The sequence below is a fragment of the Gossypium hirsutum genome, chromosome A09 (assembly GCF_007990345.1).
Source record: "Gossypium hirsutum isolate 1008001.06 chromosome A09, Gossypium_hirsutum_v2.1, whole genome shotgun sequence".
In the NCBI taxonomy this organism is placed as follows: domain Eukaryota; kingdom Viridiplantae; phylum Streptophyta; class Magnoliopsida; order Malvales; family Malvaceae; genus Gossypium; species Gossypium hirsutum.
In genome coordinates this window covers 84,466,697-84,492,566 of record NC_053432.1, presented here as the reverse complement: position 1 = coordinate 84,492,566, position 25,870 = coordinate 84,466,697, and the positions used below count along the sequence as shown (strand labels likewise).

The 25,870-nt window shown below is 29.8% G+C and overlaps 5 protein-coding genes and 1 non-coding gene across 9 annotated transcripts; 2 read left to right on the top strand and 4 right to left on the bottom strand.

The window, feature by feature from the left end:
* Positions 1-285: 285 nt before the first annotated feature.
* On the bottom strand, positions 286-356 carry TRNAG-CCC (transfer RNA glycine (anticodon CCC)). The gene has a single exon. It is a non-coding gene; the product is annotated as a tRNA-Gly (tRNA).
* Positions 357-9,864: 9,508 nt separating this feature from the next.
* Positions 9,865-10,667, top strand: LOC107935134 (flowering-promoting factor 1-like protein 3). The gene has a single exon (XM_016867688.2). The coding sequence runs from the start codon at positions 10,161-10,163 to the stop codon at positions 10,500-10,502; it is 342 nt and encodes a 113-aa protein (XP_016723177.1). The 5' UTR covers positions 9,865-10,160; the 3' UTR covers positions 10,503-10,667.
* Positions 10,668-12,645: 1,978 nt separating this feature from the next.
* On the bottom strand, positions 12,646-15,224 carry LOC107935114 (vesicle-associated membrane protein 724). Its single transcript, XM_016867668.2, has 5 exons — positions 14,858-15,224; positions 13,596-13,737; positions 13,377-13,497; positions 13,081-13,143; positions 12,646-13,003 (listed from the first exon to the last, which is right to left on the bottom strand). The coding sequence occupies exons 1-5, from the start codon at positions 15,045-15,047 to the stop codon at positions 12,854-12,856; spliced, it is 666 nt and encodes a 221-aa protein (XP_016723157.2). The 5' UTR covers positions 15,048-15,224; the 3' UTR covers positions 12,646-12,853.
* Positions 15,225-16,856: 1,632 nt separating this feature from the next.
* Positions 16,857-18,875, top strand: LOC107935131 (uncharacterized). Of its 2 annotated transcripts, none has more exons than XM_016867685.2 (7): positions 16,857-17,082; positions 17,216-17,254; positions 17,374-17,427; positions 17,534-17,587; positions 18,213-18,266; positions 18,449-18,520; positions 18,654-18,875. In XM_016867685.2, the coding sequence occupies exons 1-7, from the start codon at positions 17,029-17,031 to the stop codon at positions 18,768-18,770; spliced, it is 444 nt and encodes a 147-aa protein (XP_016723174.2). In that variant the 5' UTR covers positions 16,857-17,028; the 3' UTR covers positions 18,771-18,875. The 2 variants fall into 2 exon arrangements, with proteins under 2 accessions (XP_016723174.2, XP_016723175.2); XM_016867686.2 differs by having other exon boundaries at positions 16,882-17,082; positions 18,644-18,875.
* A 733-nt stretch (positions 18,876-19,608) lies between these two features.
* On the bottom strand, positions 19,609-22,480 carry LOC107935156 (probable protein phosphatase 2C 40). Of its 3 annotated transcripts, none has more exons than XM_016867715.2 (5): positions 22,199-22,480; positions 21,945-21,994; positions 20,321-21,417; positions 19,983-20,247; positions 19,609-19,920 (listed from the first exon to the last, which is right to left on the bottom strand). In XM_016867715.2, the coding sequence occupies exons 3-5, from the start codon at positions 21,407-21,409 to the stop codon at positions 19,793-19,795; spliced, it is 1,482 nt and encodes a 493-aa protein (XP_016723204.2). In that variant the 5' UTR covers positions 21,410-21,417; positions 21,945-21,994; positions 22,199-22,480; the 3' UTR covers positions 19,609-19,792. The 3 variants fall into 3 exon arrangements, with proteins under 3 accessions (XP_016723204.2, XP_016723203.2, XP_016723201.2); XM_016867714.2 differs by having other exon boundaries at positions 21,945-21,991; XM_016867712.2 differs by lacking the exon at positions 21,945-21,994 and adding an exon at positions 21,670-21,893.
* An 898-nt stretch (positions 22,481-23,378) lies between these two features.
* LOC107935157 (alanine--tRNA ligase) lies at positions 23,379-25,851 on the bottom strand. The gene is made up of 8 exons (XM_016867717.2): positions 25,557-25,851; positions 25,298-25,444; positions 25,103-25,215; positions 24,382-24,474; positions 24,152-24,254; positions 23,993-24,067; positions 23,762-23,857; positions 23,379-23,554 (listed from the first exon to the last, which is right to left on the bottom strand). The coding sequence occupies exons 1-8, from the start codon at positions 25,641-25,643 to the stop codon at positions 23,495-23,497; spliced, it is 774 nt and encodes a 257-aa protein (XP_016723206.2). The 5' UTR covers positions 25,644-25,851; the 3' UTR covers positions 23,379-23,494.
* Between the last annotated feature and the right edge of the window lie 19 nt (positions 25,852-25,870).

The following is a 25,870-nucleotide window of genomic DNA, read 5'->3' as shown; positions in this document are numbered from 1 at the left end:
CACTTTGAGTAAGGATTTAAATTTCAGATTCTGTCTATGAATCACTAGAAATATAAAGGTTAGTTTTGAATTTATAATTATTGTTGTTTTCTCAACTTTTGGTTAACGATGTTGGTGTCCGTAAAATCATGTTTCTTTGTAACATATCTGGAAGATGAATATTAAAACATATAAAAATTTTTGGTCAAATTACTATTTTGGTCCCTGTTCAAATTCAAAAATCTATAACGTTTTTTTGTAAAAAAGATAATAACCGTTCAAGCAACCATTTTTAATTTTCTTTGCTGCGCATCCGGGGAATCGAACCCCGGTCAGTACCGTGGGAGGGTACTATGATACCACTACACTAGATGCGCCTCTTGTTCTGAAAACTACAAAATTTTTATTTAAAACATCATTTCAAAAATTCTCAAAACTATAGATAATTTTTGGTCTAAAGTGCAATGTGTTCAAAAAAATTTGATTTTAATTTATTTTTTTAATTAAATTCTTCATACCAGTTTCACAGTCCATGTTTGAGGTTCATGATTGTCTCTCTCAATAATGTCATCTCCAATGTTTGAACTTGCCTTTTCACTTAAAAGTGTAATGTGCATTACTGTTACACCAAACTATCTATAAACTTTAATCCTATCAATAATATTATGTATCAACTTTGATTTGATTGATTATATAAATTAAAATTTTATTTCCATAACATAATTAGTAGTTTGTAAAAACGAAACTAAAAATTAATAAGCGTTATATTCTTAAGAGAGAACGCATGCTTTGAATTTTGAAAACGATATTATTAAAAAACAACAATCACAAATTCTAAATATAAGCAATAAAATTTAGATTAGAAATACCAAAATAAAAAAAATTACAGTACAAAACACATATGCTTTAAAGTTTGGCCATATAAATTATAGGTGTTGGGCTTGTTTTGGGAAATGGTCATATAAAACCCCAAATTGACTTTGATAGAAAACTTGGGTTTATACTTTCTTAGGTAAAAGGAGGGATGTAGGGCAGTGACATATATGGTTAGGGGTATGCATAACTCTATTTTAATCGGTTTAATCCATCTATTCGGTTGAATCGATTTTAGCTTTATATAATTTTAATCATTAAATTGACTGTAGAATCAGTTTATTTAATTTTAGTTATTGAATTAATTGATTTAGCTAACTTAATATTTATTTTTTAAAATATTTTAATTAATTTATAATATATAAGTTGATTAAATCAGTTTAAAATATTTATACCTTTATTATTTTAAATATATTTTATAATATGTTTAGTCGATTAACCGACCTAATCAATTGAGGTTAAGTCGACTTGGTTAAATCATTTTATGTTTTAAAATTTAATTGAGTTGGTTATTTTAAGTTATGATTGATTTAGTTAGACAAACTAATTGAAATATCATATGCTTACCCTCTAGCCATGGAGCTTCAATTGTGCAAAGGGATTTGGATCGTATTGATGTTGGATCATGTTGAGTTTTAATATTTATAAGGTTAAAATATGTTGTTATATTGTTCATAGATTTAGAATTTAATCCTTATAATTTTATTTTTTAAAGTTTAGTCCTTTTACTTTTTAGATTTAAGATTTTAAGTTCAATTGTTGATATCGTTAAATTAGTTAATGTGACATTTTAAAATTAAAAAAAAATCACTTGGTAGGAATGTAATTAAAAAAATGGTGTTGTAATGAACTTAAATTTAATAAAAAAATAAATTTAATAACTGGACCTAAAATTTGACAAATTCCTAAAAATAAAACTCTAAGGATCAAATTCCAAATTTATGAAAAAGTAGATATTTAAACCTATATAAGACTACATGGCTTTTTTGATTTGATTGTGTCATGGAATAATTGCATAGGAAGTAACTTTTATGAATTGGTTGATCCGTTCATTGTAGATTAAAATCATGATGGAATATGATGAAACCCTAATTTTGTTATTATATATGGATTAGGAATTGATCCTAACATTCCAAGATCTTTAGTACTTTATTCTCAAAATAAACATATATGTAATATTGGCCTAATTCTACTCTTATTTTAATCAAAGTTGACATAATCCTAACAGTAGTATATCATACTTAATAACCAAACCTTTCTAGATCTTTACCCTTTATTTTTATTATTATCTAATTACCCTTTACTATGTTAAAATTTTAGATTTAATACCTCAAGTTTGATTTGGCACAATTTGGTCCCTTTAATTTTATAAGTTATTAACAGTGCAGTTAGTTGTTGAATGATGTGGAAGTTCTTTTTTCTAAAACAACCTCAAGCATTCGACTGATTGTGAAACCATAGAATTTTTGTTGGGTGACTAAGATAATCTTTTTAAAAAGAAAAATTGGAGGGCCAAAGAAAAAAAAAAAGGAAAAAAGTATTAAAATGGTATAAATTAAATTGTTAATCTTTGGGAGGGGCGAAAAATGCAATTATTTTATTTAATTAAGGAGCTAAAATGGATTAAATTGAAATGTTAATTTTAAGAGGAGCTAATAAGACAGTTATACCATTTAACTAAAAAGGGTGCCTCCACTAACTATGCCCCTGACTAAAATTACTTTTAAAAGTAGAAAACGGAATTTTACGAAATCAAAGTAAAGGGATTAAAATATATAAATTCCGAATTTGAAGACTAAAACCAGAATTAGACCCTTTTTATTTGATTCCCCGAGCAAAAAATTCTCTCTCAAGAACAAAATATTCCTATTTACATCTCCACACAATTGCCATTGAAATAGACTCCAAAAAACTTTGATACGCCCAATGAATTTAATCTCTTAGTTATTCAAGTAATCAAGGATTGTAGGGGGAATAAGTTCATTTTTCATAAGAGGGTCCATCAATATTTAATTTAATTTGAAGATTCTCTTTATATATATATATATATATATTAGATTAAGTTGGATCATAGTAAAAATAAAATAAAATTAAGGTGGATTAATTGCGTGTTTCAGAAATTCTCCCTTTTAAAAAGAGAGAATTTTCCTTTTGGTACCTAAACAATGATAGGCAAGTATGGAATTAGCTCAAATTAAGTATCTTTTTTTATATATAAAAGATTTTCATAAACACCCCTTTTATTTCAATTTTTATAGTTTGATTCTTTTCTTATTTTATTGGAAAACTAAGTTTTTGACTTTGGTTTTTCAGTGGGATCTAGCTCATAATTACTTAGGAAATACATATAATAATAATAATAAGCCCATGCATACAGCGCATTAACATTTTCATCCATCTATTGATATTATTTTTATTTCAGATTAAATTAACGTATAAATTCTAGTGTTCAAAGTGTAGAAGGACTCTTTGAAAAGCCTTTTGCATTAAAAACTTTATTTTTTACTTTTCAATTCACGTAAAGCTATTTTTAACTTTAAAATTACATATGCCATTTTAAATAATACCTAAATTAACATCTGAGGTGAAACCAAATTTTTTTTTTAAAACTTAACCACAAAATAAATTTAAAAACAACCCATATATATTTTACGAATGCGAGAGTCAAATCTAAACCTTCTCCATTAGTGCCAAGGTCTAATTAATGTACCACTGGCTTGTACATTTTTGTATATAATAATGTATCAAATAAATTCAACTGTAAAGGGTTTATATTTCGACGTATGGAAGGTTTAAGCTACTCATGACAATTCATTTAATATTTAGAGAAGGTTTGAACAAAAATCTAATTTTTAAAAAAAATATAGGTTAAACTATTTTAAGGTTCGAGTTTGAGTCAGGCTAACTCTACTCATTTTTTCTATTTTATGATATGTTATACAATTTATATCATATTAAAAATTAAATGTATAATATTATGATATAAATAGTAAAAAAACTTCGTTTACCTCATAGATAACTTGAGTTCAAATTACTATTGTACTAAAAAAAAAGTTTCAAACGTTTAAGAGAAAGTATATAAAATTAGTAGATTAATAAAAAAAAGTATGATAGACTTCAACAAGTTTAAATTAACCATTTATGAAAAGAATAAGCTTGAATTGTATAAGCTTAAACATTGCCATTGAATCATATGATATTGTATCATTCACAAATAAATATAAGATTGTCTAATTTCATTTATCAAACTTAATATTTTTATCTTTTAATTTTTTCAAATTTCGGATAAAAAATTCAAACTTTAAACAAATTTGATGGACATATTATTAAACTAAAACAAACACATAAATTGATATTGTGAATGTTGGTGATGTAAGAGGAAACCCCATGATAAGTGACATTAATGAATAAGATGGATGCATGCATTGCTTTTTACATAAAAGAAAAAAAAAAGAAGAGGTTAATATGAAAAGGCATATGCACACACACATATATATGTATAGGAAACAGGGACATTAATTGAGGTATATTGTTTGGTTAAATAAATGTAACTTTGGCAAAATTTTGGCTTTGTCTTATGGGACAATCACATGGGCTTGTAATAAGGTGATGATTGAGATTTGAGAGAGAGGAACTTAAGCTCTCTTTTTTTCATGTTGTGGTTGAATTTTTGGGTCTAAAAAGAAATGTATTTCTCTTTCAATATCTTTTTTATTTTACCATAGAAATAATAATAATAATAATAATAATAATAATAATAATAATAATAATATGATAAATTTACATATGTACCCATGTCACGGGAAGTTGCGTAATTTCGTGTTTGAAATCTCTTCTATTTATGTGGAGAGGTTAATATATTGTATTATATTCGTTTATTGATGTTTGTATTACAATTTCATATTATGTTATATTTTAATTATTTTTCATGTTATTTTCGTATCATATTTTAATATTATTTAATCTAATTTATTTTTTTTATAGAGAATCATATATGAATTAGATTTGTCCATGAATTGATTAATTTATTTTTTATGGCATTTTTAATCTTGAATCGGTTTGATTAAATTGAAATTTAATTTAAATAATAAAAATATTTTAAATTCAAATTTAATTATTTTTTATTAATATATAAACAATGAAATAATCTATGATATTGGATCGAGTCAATTTAAAAATTAATATTTTAAATATAAATCGTGACTAATCAGATCCGAACTGACCCAAGGCTCACCTCATCATTTTTCCATAAAGCTACGTTTGAAGGAAATTTATTCCTTATTCTTTCCGTGAGCAATTGCAACATATACAAATTATCTTGAAAGACTTAGTATATATCAACATCAATTCCAAATATAATTTAATTTGTTTAATAGTCGCATCCTTAGAACTTTGGAAACCATAAAATTTGAGAGAGTTAAGTTAAAAAGACTTACATTCAACTTTTCATTTGATTCATGGCTAATGGCTAATGGGTTTAAATTGATTATTTGAATTTTAAAAGAGAGTGCTTAAAAGAAATTTTAATATTAAGACTAAAGTTTTTATCTATCCTTAATTACATTTGTATTTAGACGGGTTTGTAATTCTAACCCTTATTTTAAAAAATAATTTTTATTTTTAAAAATGATAATTTGAATTAAATCGGATCAAATAAATTAACAAGTCGAAGCACTAGTGGGCCTACAAGTATACCTAAAACTAGGTTAATATAGTAAATTCTTGATAGAAAATAGGTGGAGAAATTTGGATGGTGGTCCAATAAAAAGATGAATTTCTTAAGGAAAATGACAAATAAATTATATAAAAAAAACCAAAAGAAAAGAACGAGAGAGAAGGGAAAAAAATGTAGGGTTAGGAGGAGATCTTGGATCATGTGAAGTGTGAAGGCCAATGCTCGCTTTAGGCTACAAATGCTATAAGTTTTTACACTTTTCATAAATTCAGAATTTAATTTATATGTTTTAAATTTTAGGAATTTAGAATTTAAGTTAAATTTTTAATATTATTAATATTAATTTATTAAATTTAAATTATTACAACGTCATTTCTTTTAGTTATATTATTAAAGTGAGTGTTTTTTTATTTTAAAATTTTACACCAACAAATTTAATAAAAAAATAATAATAGTGTTAACAATTAAATTTAAAATTTAAAATCTGAAAAGTAAAAAGATTAAATTTTTAAAAATAAAATTATAAAAACTAAATTTTAAATTTACGAATGGTATAAAAATTTATAATATATTTTAACTTTTATTTATAGGACCATGTGTCACGAGGAGGAGGGTGTTTGCAGACACTGCATGTAGACCAATGGTGTGACCATGATGCTGGATTAAAGCAAAATTTTTGTGCCCAAAAGGCTTACATTCCCATGCCTCATGGTTTGTGGGGTTGGTTGGGGTGAATTGATTGTTAAAATCTTTTCATTTTATTTATTTATTTTAATTAATGTATTTTCTGTATTCATATTATAATTTATGAGTATTATTTTTTAGAGATTTATGGAATTGGTGATTATTATTTTCAATATTGTTATCTTTATTATTTGAATGTGAATATTTTTTTATTAAAAATATAATATGACAAATCAGTATACTTGTTATTTAATTGATATTTACTTATTTATTTTTATGTACATTCAATGTTGTTATTGCTATAGTGTGCTTCTTCATCGACAGTCCTCCGGATTTCTGCTTTGTGTAGGAACCATAAAACCAGGCACTTTAATTTTTTATTCATTTTAGTTTTGCAAATTAAAAAAAAAAAGAAGAAAAGAAAAGCTTACAGTTGCACTTTTTGTGGTTGAATGACGGGGAAGAAATGAAACTTTGAGAATGTGAGGAAATTTTGTCAAAGTTGAACTTCGACACATGATTCAACATGGCTAATTGGGATATATTATCTCTTGAAATCAAGTCTTAATTGATATTAATTTTATTTAAATTCGGATAACTTCTTCAACTCTCTTTATAAAAAATAATTTGTTATATTATTCAACATGAGTCCATTTTTATTATGCAGGGATGAAGTTAAAAATTTTATTTGGAGGGGTTGAAATAAAATTATAAAAAATTTGGAGAGGTTAAGGTTAAAAATTTTGTGTTTAAATACTTAAATTACATTATTCATTTTTTAAGGGATCCAAAATGTAAAATTTTCATTTGCTTCAAAAACTAAAGGGTTTAATATGAATGGTTTATATTTTAGGAGGGGCTAAATGGGTGTTATTCAATTTAATCAAACATGGCCAAGGGGAGTTATGTGTGATTCCCTAAAACTAATCTTTATATCATGTGTGAGTTTTGTTTAATTTTTTTTAGTTTAATTTAATTCTTTTTATTTTTCATTCATTATATTATTTTTATTAATTTAATTTTACATTATAGTTATTCAGACATATATTTACACCTATACCATATTTACTAATAAATTGATTGTAATATCCCATCAAATCAATATTGCTAATACATTTTTTAATAAACCTAAAATAATTATTTTTTTTCTAAAAAAGCAATGCTTCTATGAAATTGATGTTAAAGTAATGCAACCTTAAAGAGAATTGTACTCACCAAATTTGGGTTCTGATTCTAAATTTATTATTTAAAGAAGTAAAATTAAAAAACTCTTTAATCGATGTTTAAAAAAATTAATAAGATATATAATAATATTTTAAGGAATAATATTTAATGCACCACCTATATATAAGTCTCATGCACCATGAGTGAATAATAACATGATTAATCATCTTTAAATTAAACAAAAATAAGGAAGATTTGTAAATAAATACTAATAATTTTATTTAAACATAATTAAATATTAATCATAATTATTATAAATAAATCTTAATAACTCTAGATTTAGAATCTTAGGTTTAAAGGTTTAAATTTTAGAGTTTTAATATTTATTTATAATTAATTATTATTTAATTATGTTTAAATAAAGCTATTACTATTTATTTATAAGCCCTCCATTATTTTAAAATTTTATTTATTGACGATATATTATATTATTATTTACTAATGATGCATGAGATTTATGTACCAATAGTTGCATCAAATATATATATATATATTAACCTAGCTCACAAAATTAAAATAAATAAATAAATATGAGAACCCCACAAGGTAAAAGTCCCAACGCAACAGAACTCTCCAATTCCCAACAAAACTAGAGAAAAATATTGAGAGAATCTTCCAATTTGGTCCCACCCCCTAAATATTATTCATCATTGTATTAATACAAACCATTCACAAATTTTGGGAAAGGACATCAGTCCTTTAATTACAAAATATATTTCATACCCTCACCATCTCCCTTATTGGAAATTCTATTCCTTAAATAACATTACTTGATTCATAAGTATTAATATTTGTTTTCATTATTGTAACCAAAATTCTGTATAATTCTTGAAATAAAAAGAGAATATTAATACTACAAGGAAAAGTTTAAAAGGAGAGAGATAATGATATAATTAAGTGCCATATATATTCATATTCCTAATACATGCTAAGAATATTGTTAAAGAAAGTGTATAATAAATATTACTCGAAATACTGATTTTTATAGTGTCGAGTGATAAGGAGTTTAATGTCTTTTCGGTAATGTTGTAGGTTTGAATTTTGGTGTTGGAAAAAAAAATACCAGTATAGTTTAATTTGCATCCAATCAGGGGTTCGACTAGGGGTGGCACTAGGGCAGGTAAGGGCCTCAGACCCCTAAAATGAGAAATTTTATTTTTGGCCTTTCAAGATTTATGAACTTTAAAATTAGTATATGTTAAGATTGTAATTTGATTTTAAAAATGATAAAATTTTGATTTAATCCTATAAAATTTTAAATTTTTTTAAAAAATAATAAAATTCTCAACCTCTCTAGAAAAATATTTTGGCTTTGCATCTAAGTTGGATTCTACTTGAATCCAAATTTATTCAAAAACATCATGTGATTACCAAATATTACATAATCTCGGGAAAAAAAATTGTTGTGCATATGATATTGGCATTGAAAATTCAATTGATAATGGAAAGTAACTTTCTTTCTTTTCAATGTAATAGATTTAAGGGGAGAAAATAATTATCCGAATAATTAAAAGGGATAAAATTGATGCAAAAACCTAAAAAGATACCCTAAACTCTATATAATATAAAAGAAATGAAAGAAAATAAATTTTATATGCGTGCATGCATTTATAATATGAGTTAATATTTGGTATATTATTATTATATTTTTTATTTTAAATTTAGTTTTGAAAAATTAATACATATTTTTTATTATATTTTTTAATATTTTATTATATTCTTATAAATATTTGTCAACCTTTAGCTTTATTTATAAAATCTAAAATTTTCACTCGTACAGAAAATTTGTTTTAAGGAAAAAACCAATATTCCATCCTACTTTCAATGGTGAGACAGCATTTACTCATGTGGCATATACATACATATTTATATATATAAACCATCGGTGACTTTGCATAATATAATAAACCTTGGGTTCTTTCTTTTTCAATAATTACAAATAGAATTTATATTGTATATATACACACACTTATGTACAAAATATATAAAGATTAAGGTTTTTAAATTTATAATTAACTTTCTTAATAATATTATTTTTAAAGTTTGATTCCGAATTTTTTATTTGAGAGTACAATCAAATGTGAAGTTAAATTCATTTTCTGGAAGTTAAAATATAATTTTGTTATTGTATTAACTTATGTTTTTACAATTTTTAAGATTAAATCTAAATCTTATTATTTTTAATATCAAACCATAAGTATTAATATATAAATTTATAAAATTTAGGAAATTAAAATAAAAAATTTCAATATTGGAGGGGAAACCCCTGCCTGCCCCTATGTAACTCGATATCCGTGTATATATATATATCTATATATATGAAAGTAAGTATTGTTACATACAAGTACAAAGTCATTTTCGTTTAGGTTTCTCTAGAACCAGTCTCACTCTCACTTACTTACAATACATTTTTATTTCTTAGAAAAAAAAAGAAGACAAAAACAAAGACAAAGATTCCCATGGTGGGGTTTGATTTAAAAGACTAAAGAAAAAAAAGAAACAGGGATTCCCTTCAATCTTGTTATGCCCACATCCATGGTACAATATTTTGTGTGTCCTTGTCCCTTGCAACCCTAACCTTAATTTAATAGCCTTTTTTTTTCTTCTATTTCTCTCTCAAGGCCTCGTTTCAACTCACTTACACATATGTGTGTATATATACCTTACAATCCCATTCACCTCCCATGTATCACTTCCTTAAGAGCCTTTGTTAAAAAAAATAAGAATGTCAGGTGTTTGGGTTTTCAAGAACGGTGTGGTTCGTCTGGTAGAGAATCCTGGGGCGGAGCCATTGGATGGTAACCGTCAAGGTTCGAGTAGTGCACGTCGCAAGGTGCTCGTACATGTTCCTTCCAACGAAGTGATCACTTGCTATGAAGATCTCGAGTCTAAGCTATTGTCTCTCGGGTGGGAGAGGTACTATGATGACCCTGATCTTCTTCAATTTCACAAACGATCCACGGTCCATCTGATCTCTCTCCCTAGAGATTTCAACAAGTTCAAGTCCATTCACATGTACGATATCGTTGTCAAAAATCGAAACATGTTTGAAGTTAGGGATATGTAAAAATGTAGTGTGTGCTTGTAATAGCGCACTCTACTTTGTCTTAAAATTCATCTATCTTTACTTGTTTGGTTTTTTTATGTTATGCATTTGTTTTTAAGATTATAGTATTGTGATACATGGGTTTTAGTTTTCAAAATAGATCAATATATATAATTGTTGTCGCTATCGCATTTATTGCAGTTATATTGAAGATGAAGAGAAACGAAACAATAAAATAACCATCGTAACATCGTACTGCAAATGCGGTTTAAGGTTAAAAAAAGTTAATGTACTTAAAAATGGTTTGCTTGGTGTGACTTTGCTTTGTGTTATGCTTCTATATAAATTATTGTAATGTGGATGCGAATTAATGTTCTCCTTATGTGTTATAAATAAATGTTGTTTACAATAGTTTTCTTTAGGCACCTTGATAAATTCTTGGATCAAGAATTATGAGAGTTAAATAAATCTTACATTAATTCAAATGATACAATTAATGTACCTAAGTTTAATTTCAATACAGTTGTTTTGTGTATGATAGTAAAATATATATTTTAATTATTTTATAGTTTACTTAAAATTATGAATGTCAATTCAATCGAGTTAATACCCAATTAACATTTATGGCATTCTAATAAGGCTTGTGTCATGATCTAGCACTTGATATATACTCATTTTTCAATTTTGATATCTAAATATTTTTTTGTCCCATTTTAATATATGAACTATCATTTTCATTCTGATTTACCTTAAAAAAAAATTGTTAATAAGAACATGACATCTGAGTATGTGATGCATTCTTATAAAATGTTGAAAATTTTTGAATTTTTTTTTGACAAAAACGATAATTCAAATACTAAAATGAAACTAAGAAAAATTTAAATACCAAAATGTAAAAAATAAATATAATTGAAGGAGGAAATCATACTTCTAATATCAACAATGTAAACCACAATATTGTGAAATGGATAGAGACCCCATCTATGAGCTAAAATTCTAAACCAGAGAATATATATATACACACATATATATAACAAATTCAAGTTAAGAATTTATGAACCACAATTGTTGAAGCAAGGGAGCATTTGTGTTACCATTCTGACAAACAAATGAGACATGCATGAACATGTCTGAAAACTATATATATATATAATATGTATATGAGAAATTGGTCTAAATTCAATCTTGTTTTACTCAAGTGGACCAATGACAATGTTTCTTTTTATTTCTTCCCCGAGTTATTTGTTAGGGCCCCCTCCTAGGTTTCCAATTTGCATGCCAAGTGTAGACATGCTAACAAAACATTTGCCAAGCTTAAATTCCATTGTTAGTTTCTATACTTCAATTCGATTGTGTATTTTTCTAAGTTTCAAATGTCTATTCTGACCAAATCGTAATTTTTTTATATTTTTGTTATTTTTAAAATTTGATATAGTAAACATATTATCACATGTGTAATACAATATCAACTTATTGCTTTCATATATTATTCATGAAAAGGTTAATTCACAAATTTAATAGCCATCAATTGTGTCAAGATTGAAATTTAGAAATTTAAAAAAATATAAATACTAAAAATGATTCACATGGAAAATATTGACTAAATTTATAACTTTGCACATGATACAAGACTAATAGCAGTACCTAACCAAATAGAATTAATTACTACCATTTGGATCAATACTAAAATTTCAAAATTAGGAAAAAATATATGAACTAAAACTGACCAAATTAAATTATAGAGATTAATACAACTTATGTAGAGTATAAGGACTAATAGTAGAATTTGACCTAGATTAAATAATTTAATTTCACTTTTAGCCCCCTCTTAAACTTAGAAAATTCAATTTGATCTTTTAGCACTTTTGTTAAATGAATATGTATATATGGCTTTTATGAAAAATAAATAATTCATTTTAAACTTTGACCCCAATAATAATTCCTAACTTCACCCATCTTTGCCCGTGTGGCAATATAGCAGAGTGAATTAGAGGGGAAATTGAATAAAACCCCTCAAAAAGAAAAAAACCTTAAAACAACCTTAAGAACATTCTTTTAAATTCTCAACCTAACAGTTTAAGAATGAAGCAAATATGAAATCTAATTCTCATCTGCTTGCTAAGTTAAATCCCAGGTCCCTTGAAAGATGGTATCTAAATGTTCCTTTTTAAGAGCCAAATATTATATTGCATAAAGATTTTCAACTCTATAAGCAGGCCTAATGATAGTGCATTTTTTGTGTCATACATTCATCATTGCACTTTCCTGTTCCTGTTTTGGTGTTCCAGAAAACATGGTAAGAAATAAAACACAATCGATGAATGGCTCATTTGGTATATATATGCGTGTCACAAGCTTTACTTTGGATGCCGCTAGTCACTGCAATGGAATCCGTGACAAACCGAAACCCAGATTACGAGTACTAGAAGTAGCAAGGTTCCGAGAACTACCATCTTTATCTTCATGTTTTGATACCACATTTTACGACGGATTTTCGTCCCTTGGTTCTTGTAAGCTTGGGCCTGACGAAAGGACTCGATAATATGAAACCTAATGCACATAAAAAAAATTCCCGATAGAGCTCAAAAATGGGGTTTACCTGATCACGTAGATTCTCGGTTTTGTCAGCCAGAGTTGTTAGGCTTTCTCCTCTATCGATTGCCTGAGATATAGAATTGAAAGTCATGTAAACACAGCAGGTAACCAATGGCCCTCGCTAAGTTAAAACCGTAGTTCAAGTATCATTTCAGGCACCCTTTTGTTCGAAGACTATCTTTTATCCGATTATATGATCATAGAAATTCCAGCATTCCAGTTATGTTACAATCATGTTTCGAAACGTCTGAAGGGAAAAGAATGCGAATTCACCCGAGACAGAACAGTAAAACTACATACCTTGTCAATATTCTCCAACATTATACTTTTAACTTCTGAAACTTGAGCCTTCACCTTTAATAGCTTCTCAATTTCTTCAGCGTGTTCAATGATATATTTCTTGTGTTCCTTCAAAACTGGCCTGAGAATTGTAATGTTTCGTTTCAACAAAATAAGAATAGATATTTATGTAAACTAATTAAAAGATTACCAATTCATCAGTTGGATGGATGAACAAACCCGAACTCCTTATTGAGACTTTTTGCCATAGCTGTATCGGCTTTTCCACCCCCATATCGTTTCTTGAAGTCCACTTTCATTCGTTCGAGAAATGCAATAGAGATTTGCTTTCCAACAGAATCTTTTGCAACAACACAATACACTGCATACAATGAAAGCCGTGTAGTTAAGGCCTCGAGGGTTACCGATCGATGAAGCAATAAGAAAAGCGCATCATCAGCTTCGGTGTCGGCTAAGAACTGGTATATGATACTTGAGCATACAACAGTGGTAACTTTATTAGCATCACTGATAGTTATAGCACTTTGGAGTAACCTTAATGTTCGGAATAGGCTTCGGTTAACACAAGTGAGTGCAACTTCGCTAGGAAACGGTCGTGCTGTTTGGATATCGGAAGCTCCCCTCCTCCCTATACCCTTTCATTATAGATACCAAATTGAAAAACTTACAACATGAGCTCCCAAAATTTTAATCTTCTAGAGGGTAAAAGTACCATGGAGGCCCTTGTACTAGGAGTCAGATTTCATTTTGCCTCTCTATTAAAAAAAGGTCCAAATTAATCCCTCTATGTTAGTAAAAAAACAAACTTGTCAATCTGTTAAAAATTTCATCTAGTTCTACTATTAAAAACTGGCCCTTGTACATCAGTTGCGCCTGTTTTAACAGCACAAATGAATGGAGTTTTTAACCAAAAGAAAAAAACACCAATTTACCCTTTGATGATTTAACCTACAAGACTAATTTATCCATTTTTTAGATAGAAAGAACAAAATGCAATCTGACTTGCAGGCCTCCAAGAATTGTTAGTTTTTTCTAATCAACACATCTTTGTTAATGAAATGGCATACAACAAACATCCAAAAGGGCATGCAAGCTAATGAAATCCATTAAAACATAATATAGATGTATATATATATTTATATTTATTTATGAATTGTTGATTATATATTCTCCAATTCAATCTCAATTGAGTCAATTTTTTGGCATACAAAGCACATTGATGCACACATTTATATGCACGCCACCATTTTCTTCAGTTTTCTCATCAACCAAACAGCATAAAACGAATCCATACAACAAAAAGAAGCTAACTTTCTAGTGTTTTAACAAAAACCCAGCAAATCCCACATCCCATTTTATACTAATTTATCTAGATCTACCAACTTTAACTTCCAAATTCAGCTTTACCTTCCACAATGCTGTTTGTTTCTCGAGAAAAAAAACAGAGAAAGAAAGAAAAAGATCAAAGTTCTGGGAATTACCATAACCATCTTCAACAAGAAAATTGAAGGTATGGTGATCACAGTTGTAAGTAAACTTGTTGTTGGAAGAAGTGAGTTTCTGCAAACACTGAGCTGCGATTGCTGGGAAATTTCCAGTGAACTCAGTGTACTCGGCCAAGATCGTTGTTCCTCGAGCAACGAAGCTGTAAATAAACGCTTCCTGACTCATTCTTTTTCTCTCTTGAGCTAAACTGAGTTAGTTCACAAGTTAATCACAGAGACAAAACAGAGAAAGACAAGGGAGCTTTGCTTGTTCGACAACAACGTTAATGTCCCCTTTTTCATATTTTTAAGACCGAGTCTGCCATTTCTTTGTTCTGCATTTTGTGTGAGTTTAATCCTCTTTTGCAATTTATTAATTCCTATTCTTTATGTATTTTAGCTATTTCGGAAAGAAGGACATGTAGTGGTCATGACTCCTTAGAATAGTAAATTGTTACTTTGCACCCTCAAAATTTATAAAATTTTAAATTAATATATAATAAAATTATGTTTGGTATTTTGATTTAATCTTTTTGAAAATTATAAAAAGTAATTATATTTTAACTGAGAGTTAAAATATATAGTTTAATCTTGAATTCCTAAAACTTCGTTTTTGTGATCATATTATTACATGTTTAAAAATAAGTGATGTAAAATTACATATTAACAAAAAAAATTGACATTAAATTTAAAAATACATATATCAAAATAATAAAAATTAAAAACAATGGAATTGAAATTAGATTAATGGAAATTATGAAATCAAAATGGGATTATTCTAGTTAATTTAACTAAAGAAAAGGGAAAGATTTATTAAAGTGGGAAAATGATTGAGGCTAGAGAAAATAGTATTTTGTCTTGTTGATTATTTTATTTTTGTTACTTTAAAAAATAAATAAATAAAAAGAATTGCTTTAGGCCCACAAATTTAATTTGTGGAAATAATAAAAAAGAAAGAGAAATATTAAATAATTACACAAAGAAAAGCATGCAAAAGCAATGATTTTGTTTGTAGCTTGTGAATGAGTACAGAACTTTCTAGATTCTTGTTTTTTTAATTATTTTTGTAAATTATTTCTAAAAGAAAACTTTAAAAATATATTTTTAAATGTAGGATTCATTTACATAGTGTAAAAATTATTGTTGATTAATGTAAAAATTATTGTTGATATTTTAATTGAATTCTTAAATTCTTAATATTGTATTAATTAAATTAATTAACTTTTTTACCAATTTGACTATAGGCATTAAATGTTAGTTCAAATTTGATATTAAACATGTTTAAAATATATGCATTATTTTTTAAGCACGTTAAATTTAAATTGTATATATAATAAATATAGCTGTTTATAATTTGATTTACATATTTTATAAATACTACATTTTTTATTTAAATTGATATTTGACATTTAATCGGATGATTAGGCTAATGAAATATAATATTGATACTTTAAAGATTTAATTAGAATGTTTTAAAATTTGAATAATGACGGTGAGATCAATGTTCGAGTTTACTATCTTAAAGCAAAGGGTTTAAGTAACATCATTGCTCTGAAATTTTTAAAATTTTTATATAAATTTTAAAAACTACACAAGAAATATAAATAAAGTTTGGATAAGTTACACTAATAGTCATTAATTATTTGGGTTACTTAATTATAAAAAGTTACAAAATGATCACCTAGTTATTAGTAAATTTGTTTTTTGGTCACTCAACTATTTTAATTTTTGGGTGATTTCATTTTTATTTTAGCGTGACAAAAAAAAATTGAATAGTTAGATGACCAAAATAGAAAATTATTAATGGTTAATTGATTGTTTTGTAACTAAAAAATATTAATAGTTAAGTGACTATTAATATAATTTATCTTAAAAATTTTAGATGTGGCATTCGAGTTTAGGACCAAAATAAAAAATATTTAAATAATTAAGGTGAAAATCCCATAAAGAAACCCTTTCATAAATTTCCCCGCCCAAACACTCCCCTATTTACCAATTTCAAATTTCAGTTCAAATAAAATAAAATCAAAATCCATTTCTTTAATATAAAGAAGAACAGAAAAGAAGAAAGTTTTTTCTTTCCCATCTCTACACATAAAAAAGAAAAAAAAAACGAAGCTTGAATTCAAATCAATCAAATAACAATCTCTGTTTCTAAATTGTTGCAAATGGCATCATCTGATTCAACTCCTGCTGTTCCCATCTCTGCACCTCTAGCTCCTGTACTTTCTTCAATTTCATTTTTTTTTTAAAATTGTAGTTGAAGTCTTAAAGTTCTGTTTTCTTTTTAGGTTTCTGCAAAGTATGGATTTTGTTTAGAAAAGTTAACCAAATATTTGTTTACCCATTTCACAGAAGAAGGAGAACAACACTCCCGTCGGCTCAAAAATTGCTGTAAGTTTTAGATTTTTAATTTGTTCTCTGTATTTAATTACTATTTGTTTCTTTTTTTCAAGAAAAAATAGTTTGATTCGATTCATTTAGGTTCTATTGTAATTTTTGGTGACTTTTAGGAATTGAATGAATCAAGGGCTGAGCTACTCAGTAGAATTCAAGGATTGAAACTGGTAATTACGCAAAATATATCCCCTTTGTTTTTACAATTTTTTTGTTTATATATTTTTTTTCAATTTCGAGTAGAAAAGAGCTGATTATCTTTATTTTTATCGCTAGGATCTGCAAAATTGGAGATCAAAATTGGATACCCAAGTTAAAATTTACCGCGATGTAAGTACATTTTTGCTTTAAGTTCCTTGTTTTCTTTTCAATGGATTATACATTGTTTTTTATTTTGTTTATTCATATTGGGATTATATCATAGAGAGATAGAAAAGGGTTTAGAGTTGGAAAGGAAATCTGTTGGGTTTTCTGATTCATTTCAAGCTAATTAGGTAATTTAATGGATCTTTTACCATGAAATGAAATATCATAGTGTGGGGAAACTTCAGGCTCTTTCATTTTTCTTTTAAGTACTCGTGTCCGACATTTACTTCTAACACGCTAACCTCGATTGCCGAAGATACAGCTTTGAAACCTGGTTTGAAGTCTCCGTACATTTGTATAGTTAAAAATTGATGTGACAGTGACACGTACCCTAATACACAGGGATCAGTTTTTAGTCATAAGAATGGATGTAATTTTTAACAGAAGTACTGATTTATTCTTTGATTTAATATATAAGAATTAATTTATCCATTTTAAAAAAAAAGGAAACTGTAATCTCACTCCTAACATGGGAGCTGCAATTGAATTAAGAAATGCAGTTGAGGTTTACTTTTTGTATATTTTGAAGTAATAAATGCCTGCCTTCTTTGCTGTTTATTTCATAAGCTGATATGCATGCCTCTTGCAGGAGCTTACAGACCTGAAGAAAACACTTAATGTTGAAGTGGATCAACTCCGTACTGTGAGTGTTTGCTTCCTTTGTTTACTTGGACTTAGACGCGAGTGTTGGATACGGTTACGTGCCCGACATGGGTATCTGTTGTCTGAATATGTTTCAGACTTCATGTTATGTAGTTGCCTCTTGTATTTCATTCTGAATGGGGAAGATAACTTACCTAGAATGTTTTCATTTTGTGAAATAAGGAATTTCAAGATCTAAGGAACACACTCCACCAGCAACATGAAGATGTTACTGCAAGCTTGAGAAATTTGGGGGTAAGTTAACTAACAACCTTTGTTTTGCATTCCATGTTTCACTCGGACTTGGGATACGAGGGTCATATACAAATACATGTCTGGTACGGCTATTATCAAGTTCTTTCAAATATCGAAAAGTAGTGTTTTGCAGCTGCAGGATGTTTCAGAAGGTGTTAAAGATGGTGAAGAACAACCCAAGGTTGAAGCAAAAGACGAGGAAATGCAAACACCAGCCATAAAGGAAAATGGCAAGGAAATGGAGAACTAGGTTGGTTATGAATGAAAATGACCATTCTTGTATTTTGAACTATATTATCATGTTTCTTAGGTTACAAATTCCAAGATTAATATATGGTATTGACAATTTAATTTACATTGCATTTTTTGGAGCATTGGGTATTTTTGGTAAAAGTATCATTGTACTAGGAGTCAAATTGTATTTTGATCTCTTCACTTAAAACATGAGTAAATTAGTCACTCAATGTTAAATTAAAGAGTAAATTGGTCCTTATATAGTAGTATGAGACATATGGAGCTCACCACTTATAATTGTTTGGTTATTGTCACTCATGTCAATTTTTAATAGTGTAAATAGATGATTGTTTTAGCATAAATGATTAATTTGCTTTTCTATCTAAAATATAAGTATTAATTTGCTCATTTTTTGAGTAAAGGAAGTAAAATGCAATTTAAATCCTAATATAGGAGCGTCCACGGTAATTTTACTTTTTTTATTAAGTGGGAAAATTGGGATTATAAGAAGTTAGATTTCAAATTAGAGGCTCCAAGCTCTGTTCTGGTCTGTGAGTTTTAAACGAAAATGAAAATGGTAGTGTTGTTTGAACTAGACTAGATTGAAAATTGACCGAGAGATCAGTTTGAAAAGTGACTTTGAACCGGTTAGATCGAGAACCGGTTGAATTGACTAAAAATTTGGTTGAATTGGCTAAAATTTAATTGAATCGATGGTTGAATAAAAAAATTTTAATTGGATTGGCGAATTGATGATTTGATTAGTTTGACTATCAAATCAATTTAAAAAAATGGTATTGGAGGAAGAGGAGATGAGAATGTAAAGAATTGATGAAATTCATAATTAGATCATATAATCAAATCCAAGTAAATTACGAGCATAGTTGTATCACTTGCACTGTTGTAAACATACACCAAAGACTAATGCATGATTTTAAGTGACACAAAATTTGTTTTACAACAAATCAAGATGAAAATTATCTGAATTTAAGCTTATATATACAATGATTTAGGGTTGTTGAATGAAATACATAAGATTCAAATACAGGTTGACGCTTTTGAAGTTCGATGATTCGTTCCGAGAATAATCACGATAACGGTAACATCATCGTGGTATTTCCTCCTCCTACCAGCCGGAATGTTCAACAATTCTCCCTTACTGAAACCTGTGAATGGAAATGTTCAAAAAACGAACAACGTAGGACGTCGAAGAAGAAAAGATAATTACCTGCAGAATGAGCCGCTTTTATTACAAGCTGCTCCACGAGAAATTTTGCAGGATCTCCAGAAGGATTGCTTGAGATGTAAGAATGGACGAGCTTCACTGCTTCTTCGTTGCTTAAGAAGTCGAATAAGCCATCGCTGCCAATTATTACGAAGTGATCGGATTTCGATATTTCGTGCACGTTTAGTGATGGTTCGGTGGAGATATACGGGGGGCTAATGAGGTTTCGAACTCGAAGAATTCCCATCAATGCATCATTCAGTTTCTTCTGCAATGAATAACAAAGATGTTATAATTTTCATTAAATACCCGTATTTGGCACATATTCAAACCGTGCTGACCTTTTTCAAGTAACCTACTCCGAAAGCACGAGTGACCTTCAATTTTCCTTTCACTTTTCCAGCAATTACGGGCATTGAGTCATCAGGATGCTCACTCAAGAGTCTAGTTTTTTCAAGTTCGTTATCGACGGTATGACTATCGGTGAGTTGAATAGCTTTTAATCTTCCAGACTGATCCATGTCGTTGCCTTCATCAAATGTTGCCAATACAGCTCGACTGTCACCTAAATTGAGCGTGTACAAATTATTTCCATGAAGAAGCATAACCAAAACACAAGATCCTACTGAAACTAAATCAGGACGGTCTTCCATTTCCTGTTCTACCATGTACAAGAAATCATTCTCCGCTTGACTTAAAGCTCGATGAAGGATATCAAGTACTCCATTCCTAAATGAACGAGAAGACACTTCCATTTCCAAATACGAGCTTTCATCACTTGCAGTGTCGATACTGGGAACATACTGCTTTGATTCTGAGTCGAGTAAATTGAAGTTAAACATAATGGTCTCGTATAACGTCCCAGCGAGAAAATCAGCAGCATCCCTCCCGTTGAAGCCATCATAGATAGCACAAAAAAGCCATTCGTTCTCTTCGGAACAAACAGCTTGAACCCGATCTTCACCTGCAGCTCCACCCGCCACTTGAACTTCAACAGCATTAAGGAAACTATCACTTCTAGTGGGAACACTCATGGTTTTCAATATATATGAATCGGTTTCGTATGAACCGACCGGACTCGGTGGACTACAACTTAAATTCGACATACTGCTTTGTAGGGAAGATGATAATATATCCAATCTCGAAAGAGATGGAGAAGACGGAACCCTACGAAATGAGTTAGGGGAATCTAGACTGGGAAGAATATCAGATCCTATTAGACCATTGCAGATATTTGTGTTGGCCAATGTAGCATTGGCACTTAAGGCAGCACCAGACAAACACGAGAAACTACCGTTCCTCGGTATATCACTTCTGGACTCGACCCCTTTCACAGCCCCACTTGGAATACCATTGCCGCCACTGTTGCATTGATAGCCGAAACTCACCTTAATCTCCCCTTCAGAATCATTAATATCTTCACCCAGCATTATATAGGCTGAAACATACGAAACATAACCATTAAAATCTTCATTATGTTAAGTTTCATATAAAAGAAAAAGAGCATAGCCTTGTAATAACAAGAAAAAGTCTGTTTAAGGGGTCGGCTCTCTTTTAGGTTTTTGAAGTTTCGTTCGCCAAGCAGGCCATCGGATCCTCAAACAGTAGAGACATTGTGTTCGAGGTGTTTATGCTCGATTTTATTCTTAGGTTTTGTCTCCCAACTCTAACCAAGTGTTAGTATTCTTACCCACTAATGCCATATAAAGGCATGAGGTCAAATGCTAAATATTTATTTGGTGATTCCCCCAAACTCCACGAAATCATTGGGTTCTCCTCGAAGTTGGGAGATCAAACCTTCGGATAAAACCAAGTGTAGAGTCTCCGGGGACAATATGATCGGCTGCTCGACGGAAAAAGGGCTGACCCCTCAACAAAATCCAAACAAAAAACTAAAGTATCCGTATCCAATATCTGTGATGGTTCAAATATATTAAAAAACTTCAAAAAGAAATTTAATCGTACCCGGATAAATACCCGTATTTAGACTCTTACACCCAAGTTGGAATAGGCTGCTAAACATATAATATTAGACCTCCAATTCAGCAATAAAATAGCAGAAACAGATAAATAAAAGGGCTTATTTGAATCGATATGAAACATAATGTATTGACAATAAATCAACAAGAAGGGTATGAGGAAAACATAATCATAAGCATTGAAATGGTGATAAAAATCAAAACTTTGAAGGAAACAGAGTAAAAGAAGAAAAAACCCACCTCAGTTTTATGATCTAAAAGAGAAGAAGAAGTTCACAAAACCCAGAAAAAAGACCATAAGTATCAACAGGGGCAGTGAACAAAGGTGTGAACTTTGGGGAAAGCAAGGCAAAAAGAAGGAGCTTTAATGGAGAATCTGAAACAATTGGATGGTTAAGAAAGAAAGGGTGTCTGCTAAATTTTGGAGGAATCTGGTTTTAGCCTTTCATTTTTTTCCCGTGTCAGATTCACTATTTACCGTGTCGTTTTTCAGAGTCCCATTTGAACTCCATTGCCGTCATTTTCTTTGGGTTTGTATATATGTATGTATATAAATAGCCACTTGTTTACTAGCATTCAAAATCATTCTATAGTTGACCGTGTTCTGAGATATAAATCTTTTTGCTTAGTTGACAAAAGATTTTCTCAGTAAATTTATCTCTAAAAAAAACCAATCCCCTCTTATTCTTACTGCTTGAACATTTAATGCTAGAAATGAATAAATTCATTTGTTATCTCTTCATCATTTCGGAAAATTCCCATTTTTATTGTAACTGAATTTGCATAATTTCATAACTCAGAGCACTAATACAAATAATATTCAAATACCAAATTCGTAGCAAAAATACCTCTTGGGAAGATCAAACTTTCACTGTCTCTTTGAGTCATTGGAGAGACAGGCAACTTGTTAGCTCTCGTCGACACAAACAGATATAAAATAACATTTTAATTTTTCTTTTGTTTAAATTAGTTTTAAAATTAGACAAGTTTCTAGACTAAAAACCAAATATTCAAAGATTAAATTTAAAACTTCATCTACTTTTGATTTATTCATTTTCATTGTTAGGTAATTTCTTTTACTTTCTTTTGTAATTTATATTTTCTTTATTTTTCAAAGGATTCAATTAAAAACCAAAAATCCAACCGAGGGTTAGCCCTAAAGTGAACATTTCAATTTGGCCTTACAGTTGCAGAGAAATAAAGTGAATGGACCAAGACATTTTTCCAACTTTAATATTCAGAAACAAGCAGCCTATTACCCGAACAGAACATAAAATCTCCTGTTATTAGTGAAATGATTGTTTTACGGTTCCAACTTCATGGTAGAGATATACATCATTTGATATATGCAATAATACTTTTATCAATAAAAGCAGTAAAAATACTATAAGAATTTTTGTACTAGAAGTCAGATTGCATATCGTGTAAAGATTAATTTGTCCATTTATTGAATAAAGAGAGTAAAATACAATCTGATATTCGTATAAGAGCTTCCATGGTACTTTTACCCAACCAAAGCATTTCATGCCGTTTATATTAGGTGCCAATGGTGTAGAACACTTTTGTCATTCCCTTCTTAGTGCGAATTTTAGAGACCTGCAACATAAATCAAACATATCAATGGAATTGAGCACTCGTATCTACCAGATATTCGGATATGGGTACGAGAGGGCATGATTCTCCAAACATATGAAAAAACCGAGCATACAAGTGCCTGACACATACCTATATCTGGCACTCACTAACATGGGGATCATCAATCAAATTATCATTTTCTAAGTGAAGCAAATTGATGATGTATACCTTCATACTTAAGATCTCTGAAATATCGGAAACATGGGTGCCACCACAAGGGCAACCGGGGTTGTCCCCTAACTTTATGATACGAGGATTGCTTCCCTGGACGGGACGAGAAAATAAGGCTACCGTTAGCAACCGAAAAGAATCCAATTCCGAATTTCCATGGGATTTCCAGTCATTGCCGGTGCTTGACACAAATGTAGTCCAAAAGTAAGCTTTATAACCGCCACTTACCGGGTGAATGTAATCAGGAAGAGAACCACCACATAGCTCAGCAGCTTCTTGATATGGTAGTACCGTGGCGTAAACCTGAAAGAAATGGGGACGAACTTACAAAACGCTCCGCATTGTAACTAAAATTCACAAAGCAGATCTAATCTAAACGATACTTACTTTCCCTCCTTCCGATATCAAGGCATTAACTTCTATCTCTATTTCCCTTTGCTTGTTTTGCAATTCGTTCAGTGGAACAGTACCCTTATATTCCACAAAGGGCCTGGAAAAAGAAATAAAAACAAACTTCATGAATGCTAGTTCTAAGCAGAAATGCAAGATTCAGCAGAAAGATGCTCATAGCAGTTCTGCTATTAATTAATTTGCAAATGCTGGCACGAAATGCATACCCATCCGGAAAGTGATAGCCTTTCCCAGGCTCCAAATGCCCCACACCAACATTTCTCATGCAAACATCAAGCAAATGCCCAGCTGAGTGCAGCCTGCTCAACAACAGTAGTTTATGCCCCCCAAAAATGAACTTGAACCAGCAAATCTCAAGAAATGATTAATATTTTATGAACTTTTATACCGAAAATAGAACTTCCAGAAATCTGTCACAGACAACCATGTAGCTCGGACTTAGGGGTAATGTGTTGGATATGAATACATGTTTAACAGAGGTATGCTCAATGTTTCTCTACGTTTTTTCATATATTTGAAGGATCTTACTCCTATGCCTAAGCATGTTTCGGTACCTCAAGGAAAAATAACGAGTTTTTGGAGTAACGTAGCCAGACAATTAAGCCAGTGCCACTACATAATCTAGTTGTTTGATTTCTAATAAATAGTAAAAACATGAAACACAGGGAAGCTCATGTTGTAGTCGTGCAGACACGGTTTGATTCGAGGAGGCGCTCCCACTTTGTTAACCCTGCCATTGACTCGGGCTCTCAACAGAATCGGGAGACAATCCCAACTCGACCAGGAACAATATTGGCCCGTTGAAGGGTCTATAAAATTATCCCGAAATAGTCGAAAATCCCTCAACGAAAACCGTAACTCATAGCAAGTTTGAAATTATATACACAAAGCAACCTTCAAAATCACATAAATTTGAATACCAGATACCTAGAATTCAGCCTCCGCCGTGACTCATCCACTTGAAAAATCACTTCTTTTCCTTTTCCTTGCTCTAATTCATTTTCCATACTAGAATCCTCAGCAACTCCATAATGGAACACCTGAAAAAAAAAAACCACAAATCTATTCCTTAAAAAAAAGGAAAAAAAATTAATGTTGTAAACTTTATACAAGTAAATTTACCACTCCGTCTTTTGATCGAACATCTTGCACGCAAAATCTAACGTTCGAATCAGTAACACAAATGAAACCAGTATCAGAAGGTTGACCACCACCTTGTGGATGGAAAATTGTGTTATCTAAAATCAAAGCTTTCCTTCCATCATCGCCCTGAAAAAAACAACCACCCCATAATCGAAAAAGAGGGAAAAGATCTATTCTCATCAATGCATGGGAAAAAAAAAAACAAAAACCCAGAGTGGAAATCGGGTAAAGAAGTGACCTTGAAGTAATGAACGAGTATGGCTTTGGATTGAAGCTTCAACATTTGATCATAGAATTCGAGCTTTGTTGGTTTCGTGAGTTTCATGGCAGCCCACCTTCACTGTATTCCTTCCCGCTGAGTCAACCTCGTTTTAAAATTCTTGGTCTTCCAAGACGAAGGAGCTAAAGTTTTATAATTTGATCGACGGCCTCACCGGTACTATAGCGTTTCTAGTCAATTTGTTCATTGGTCATCGAACCGCACTGTCCTTTTAAATTTCAATATTGGTGGTGGCCCCGTTGGTCATTTGCCCATTGTTTTTGGCTCTTTAC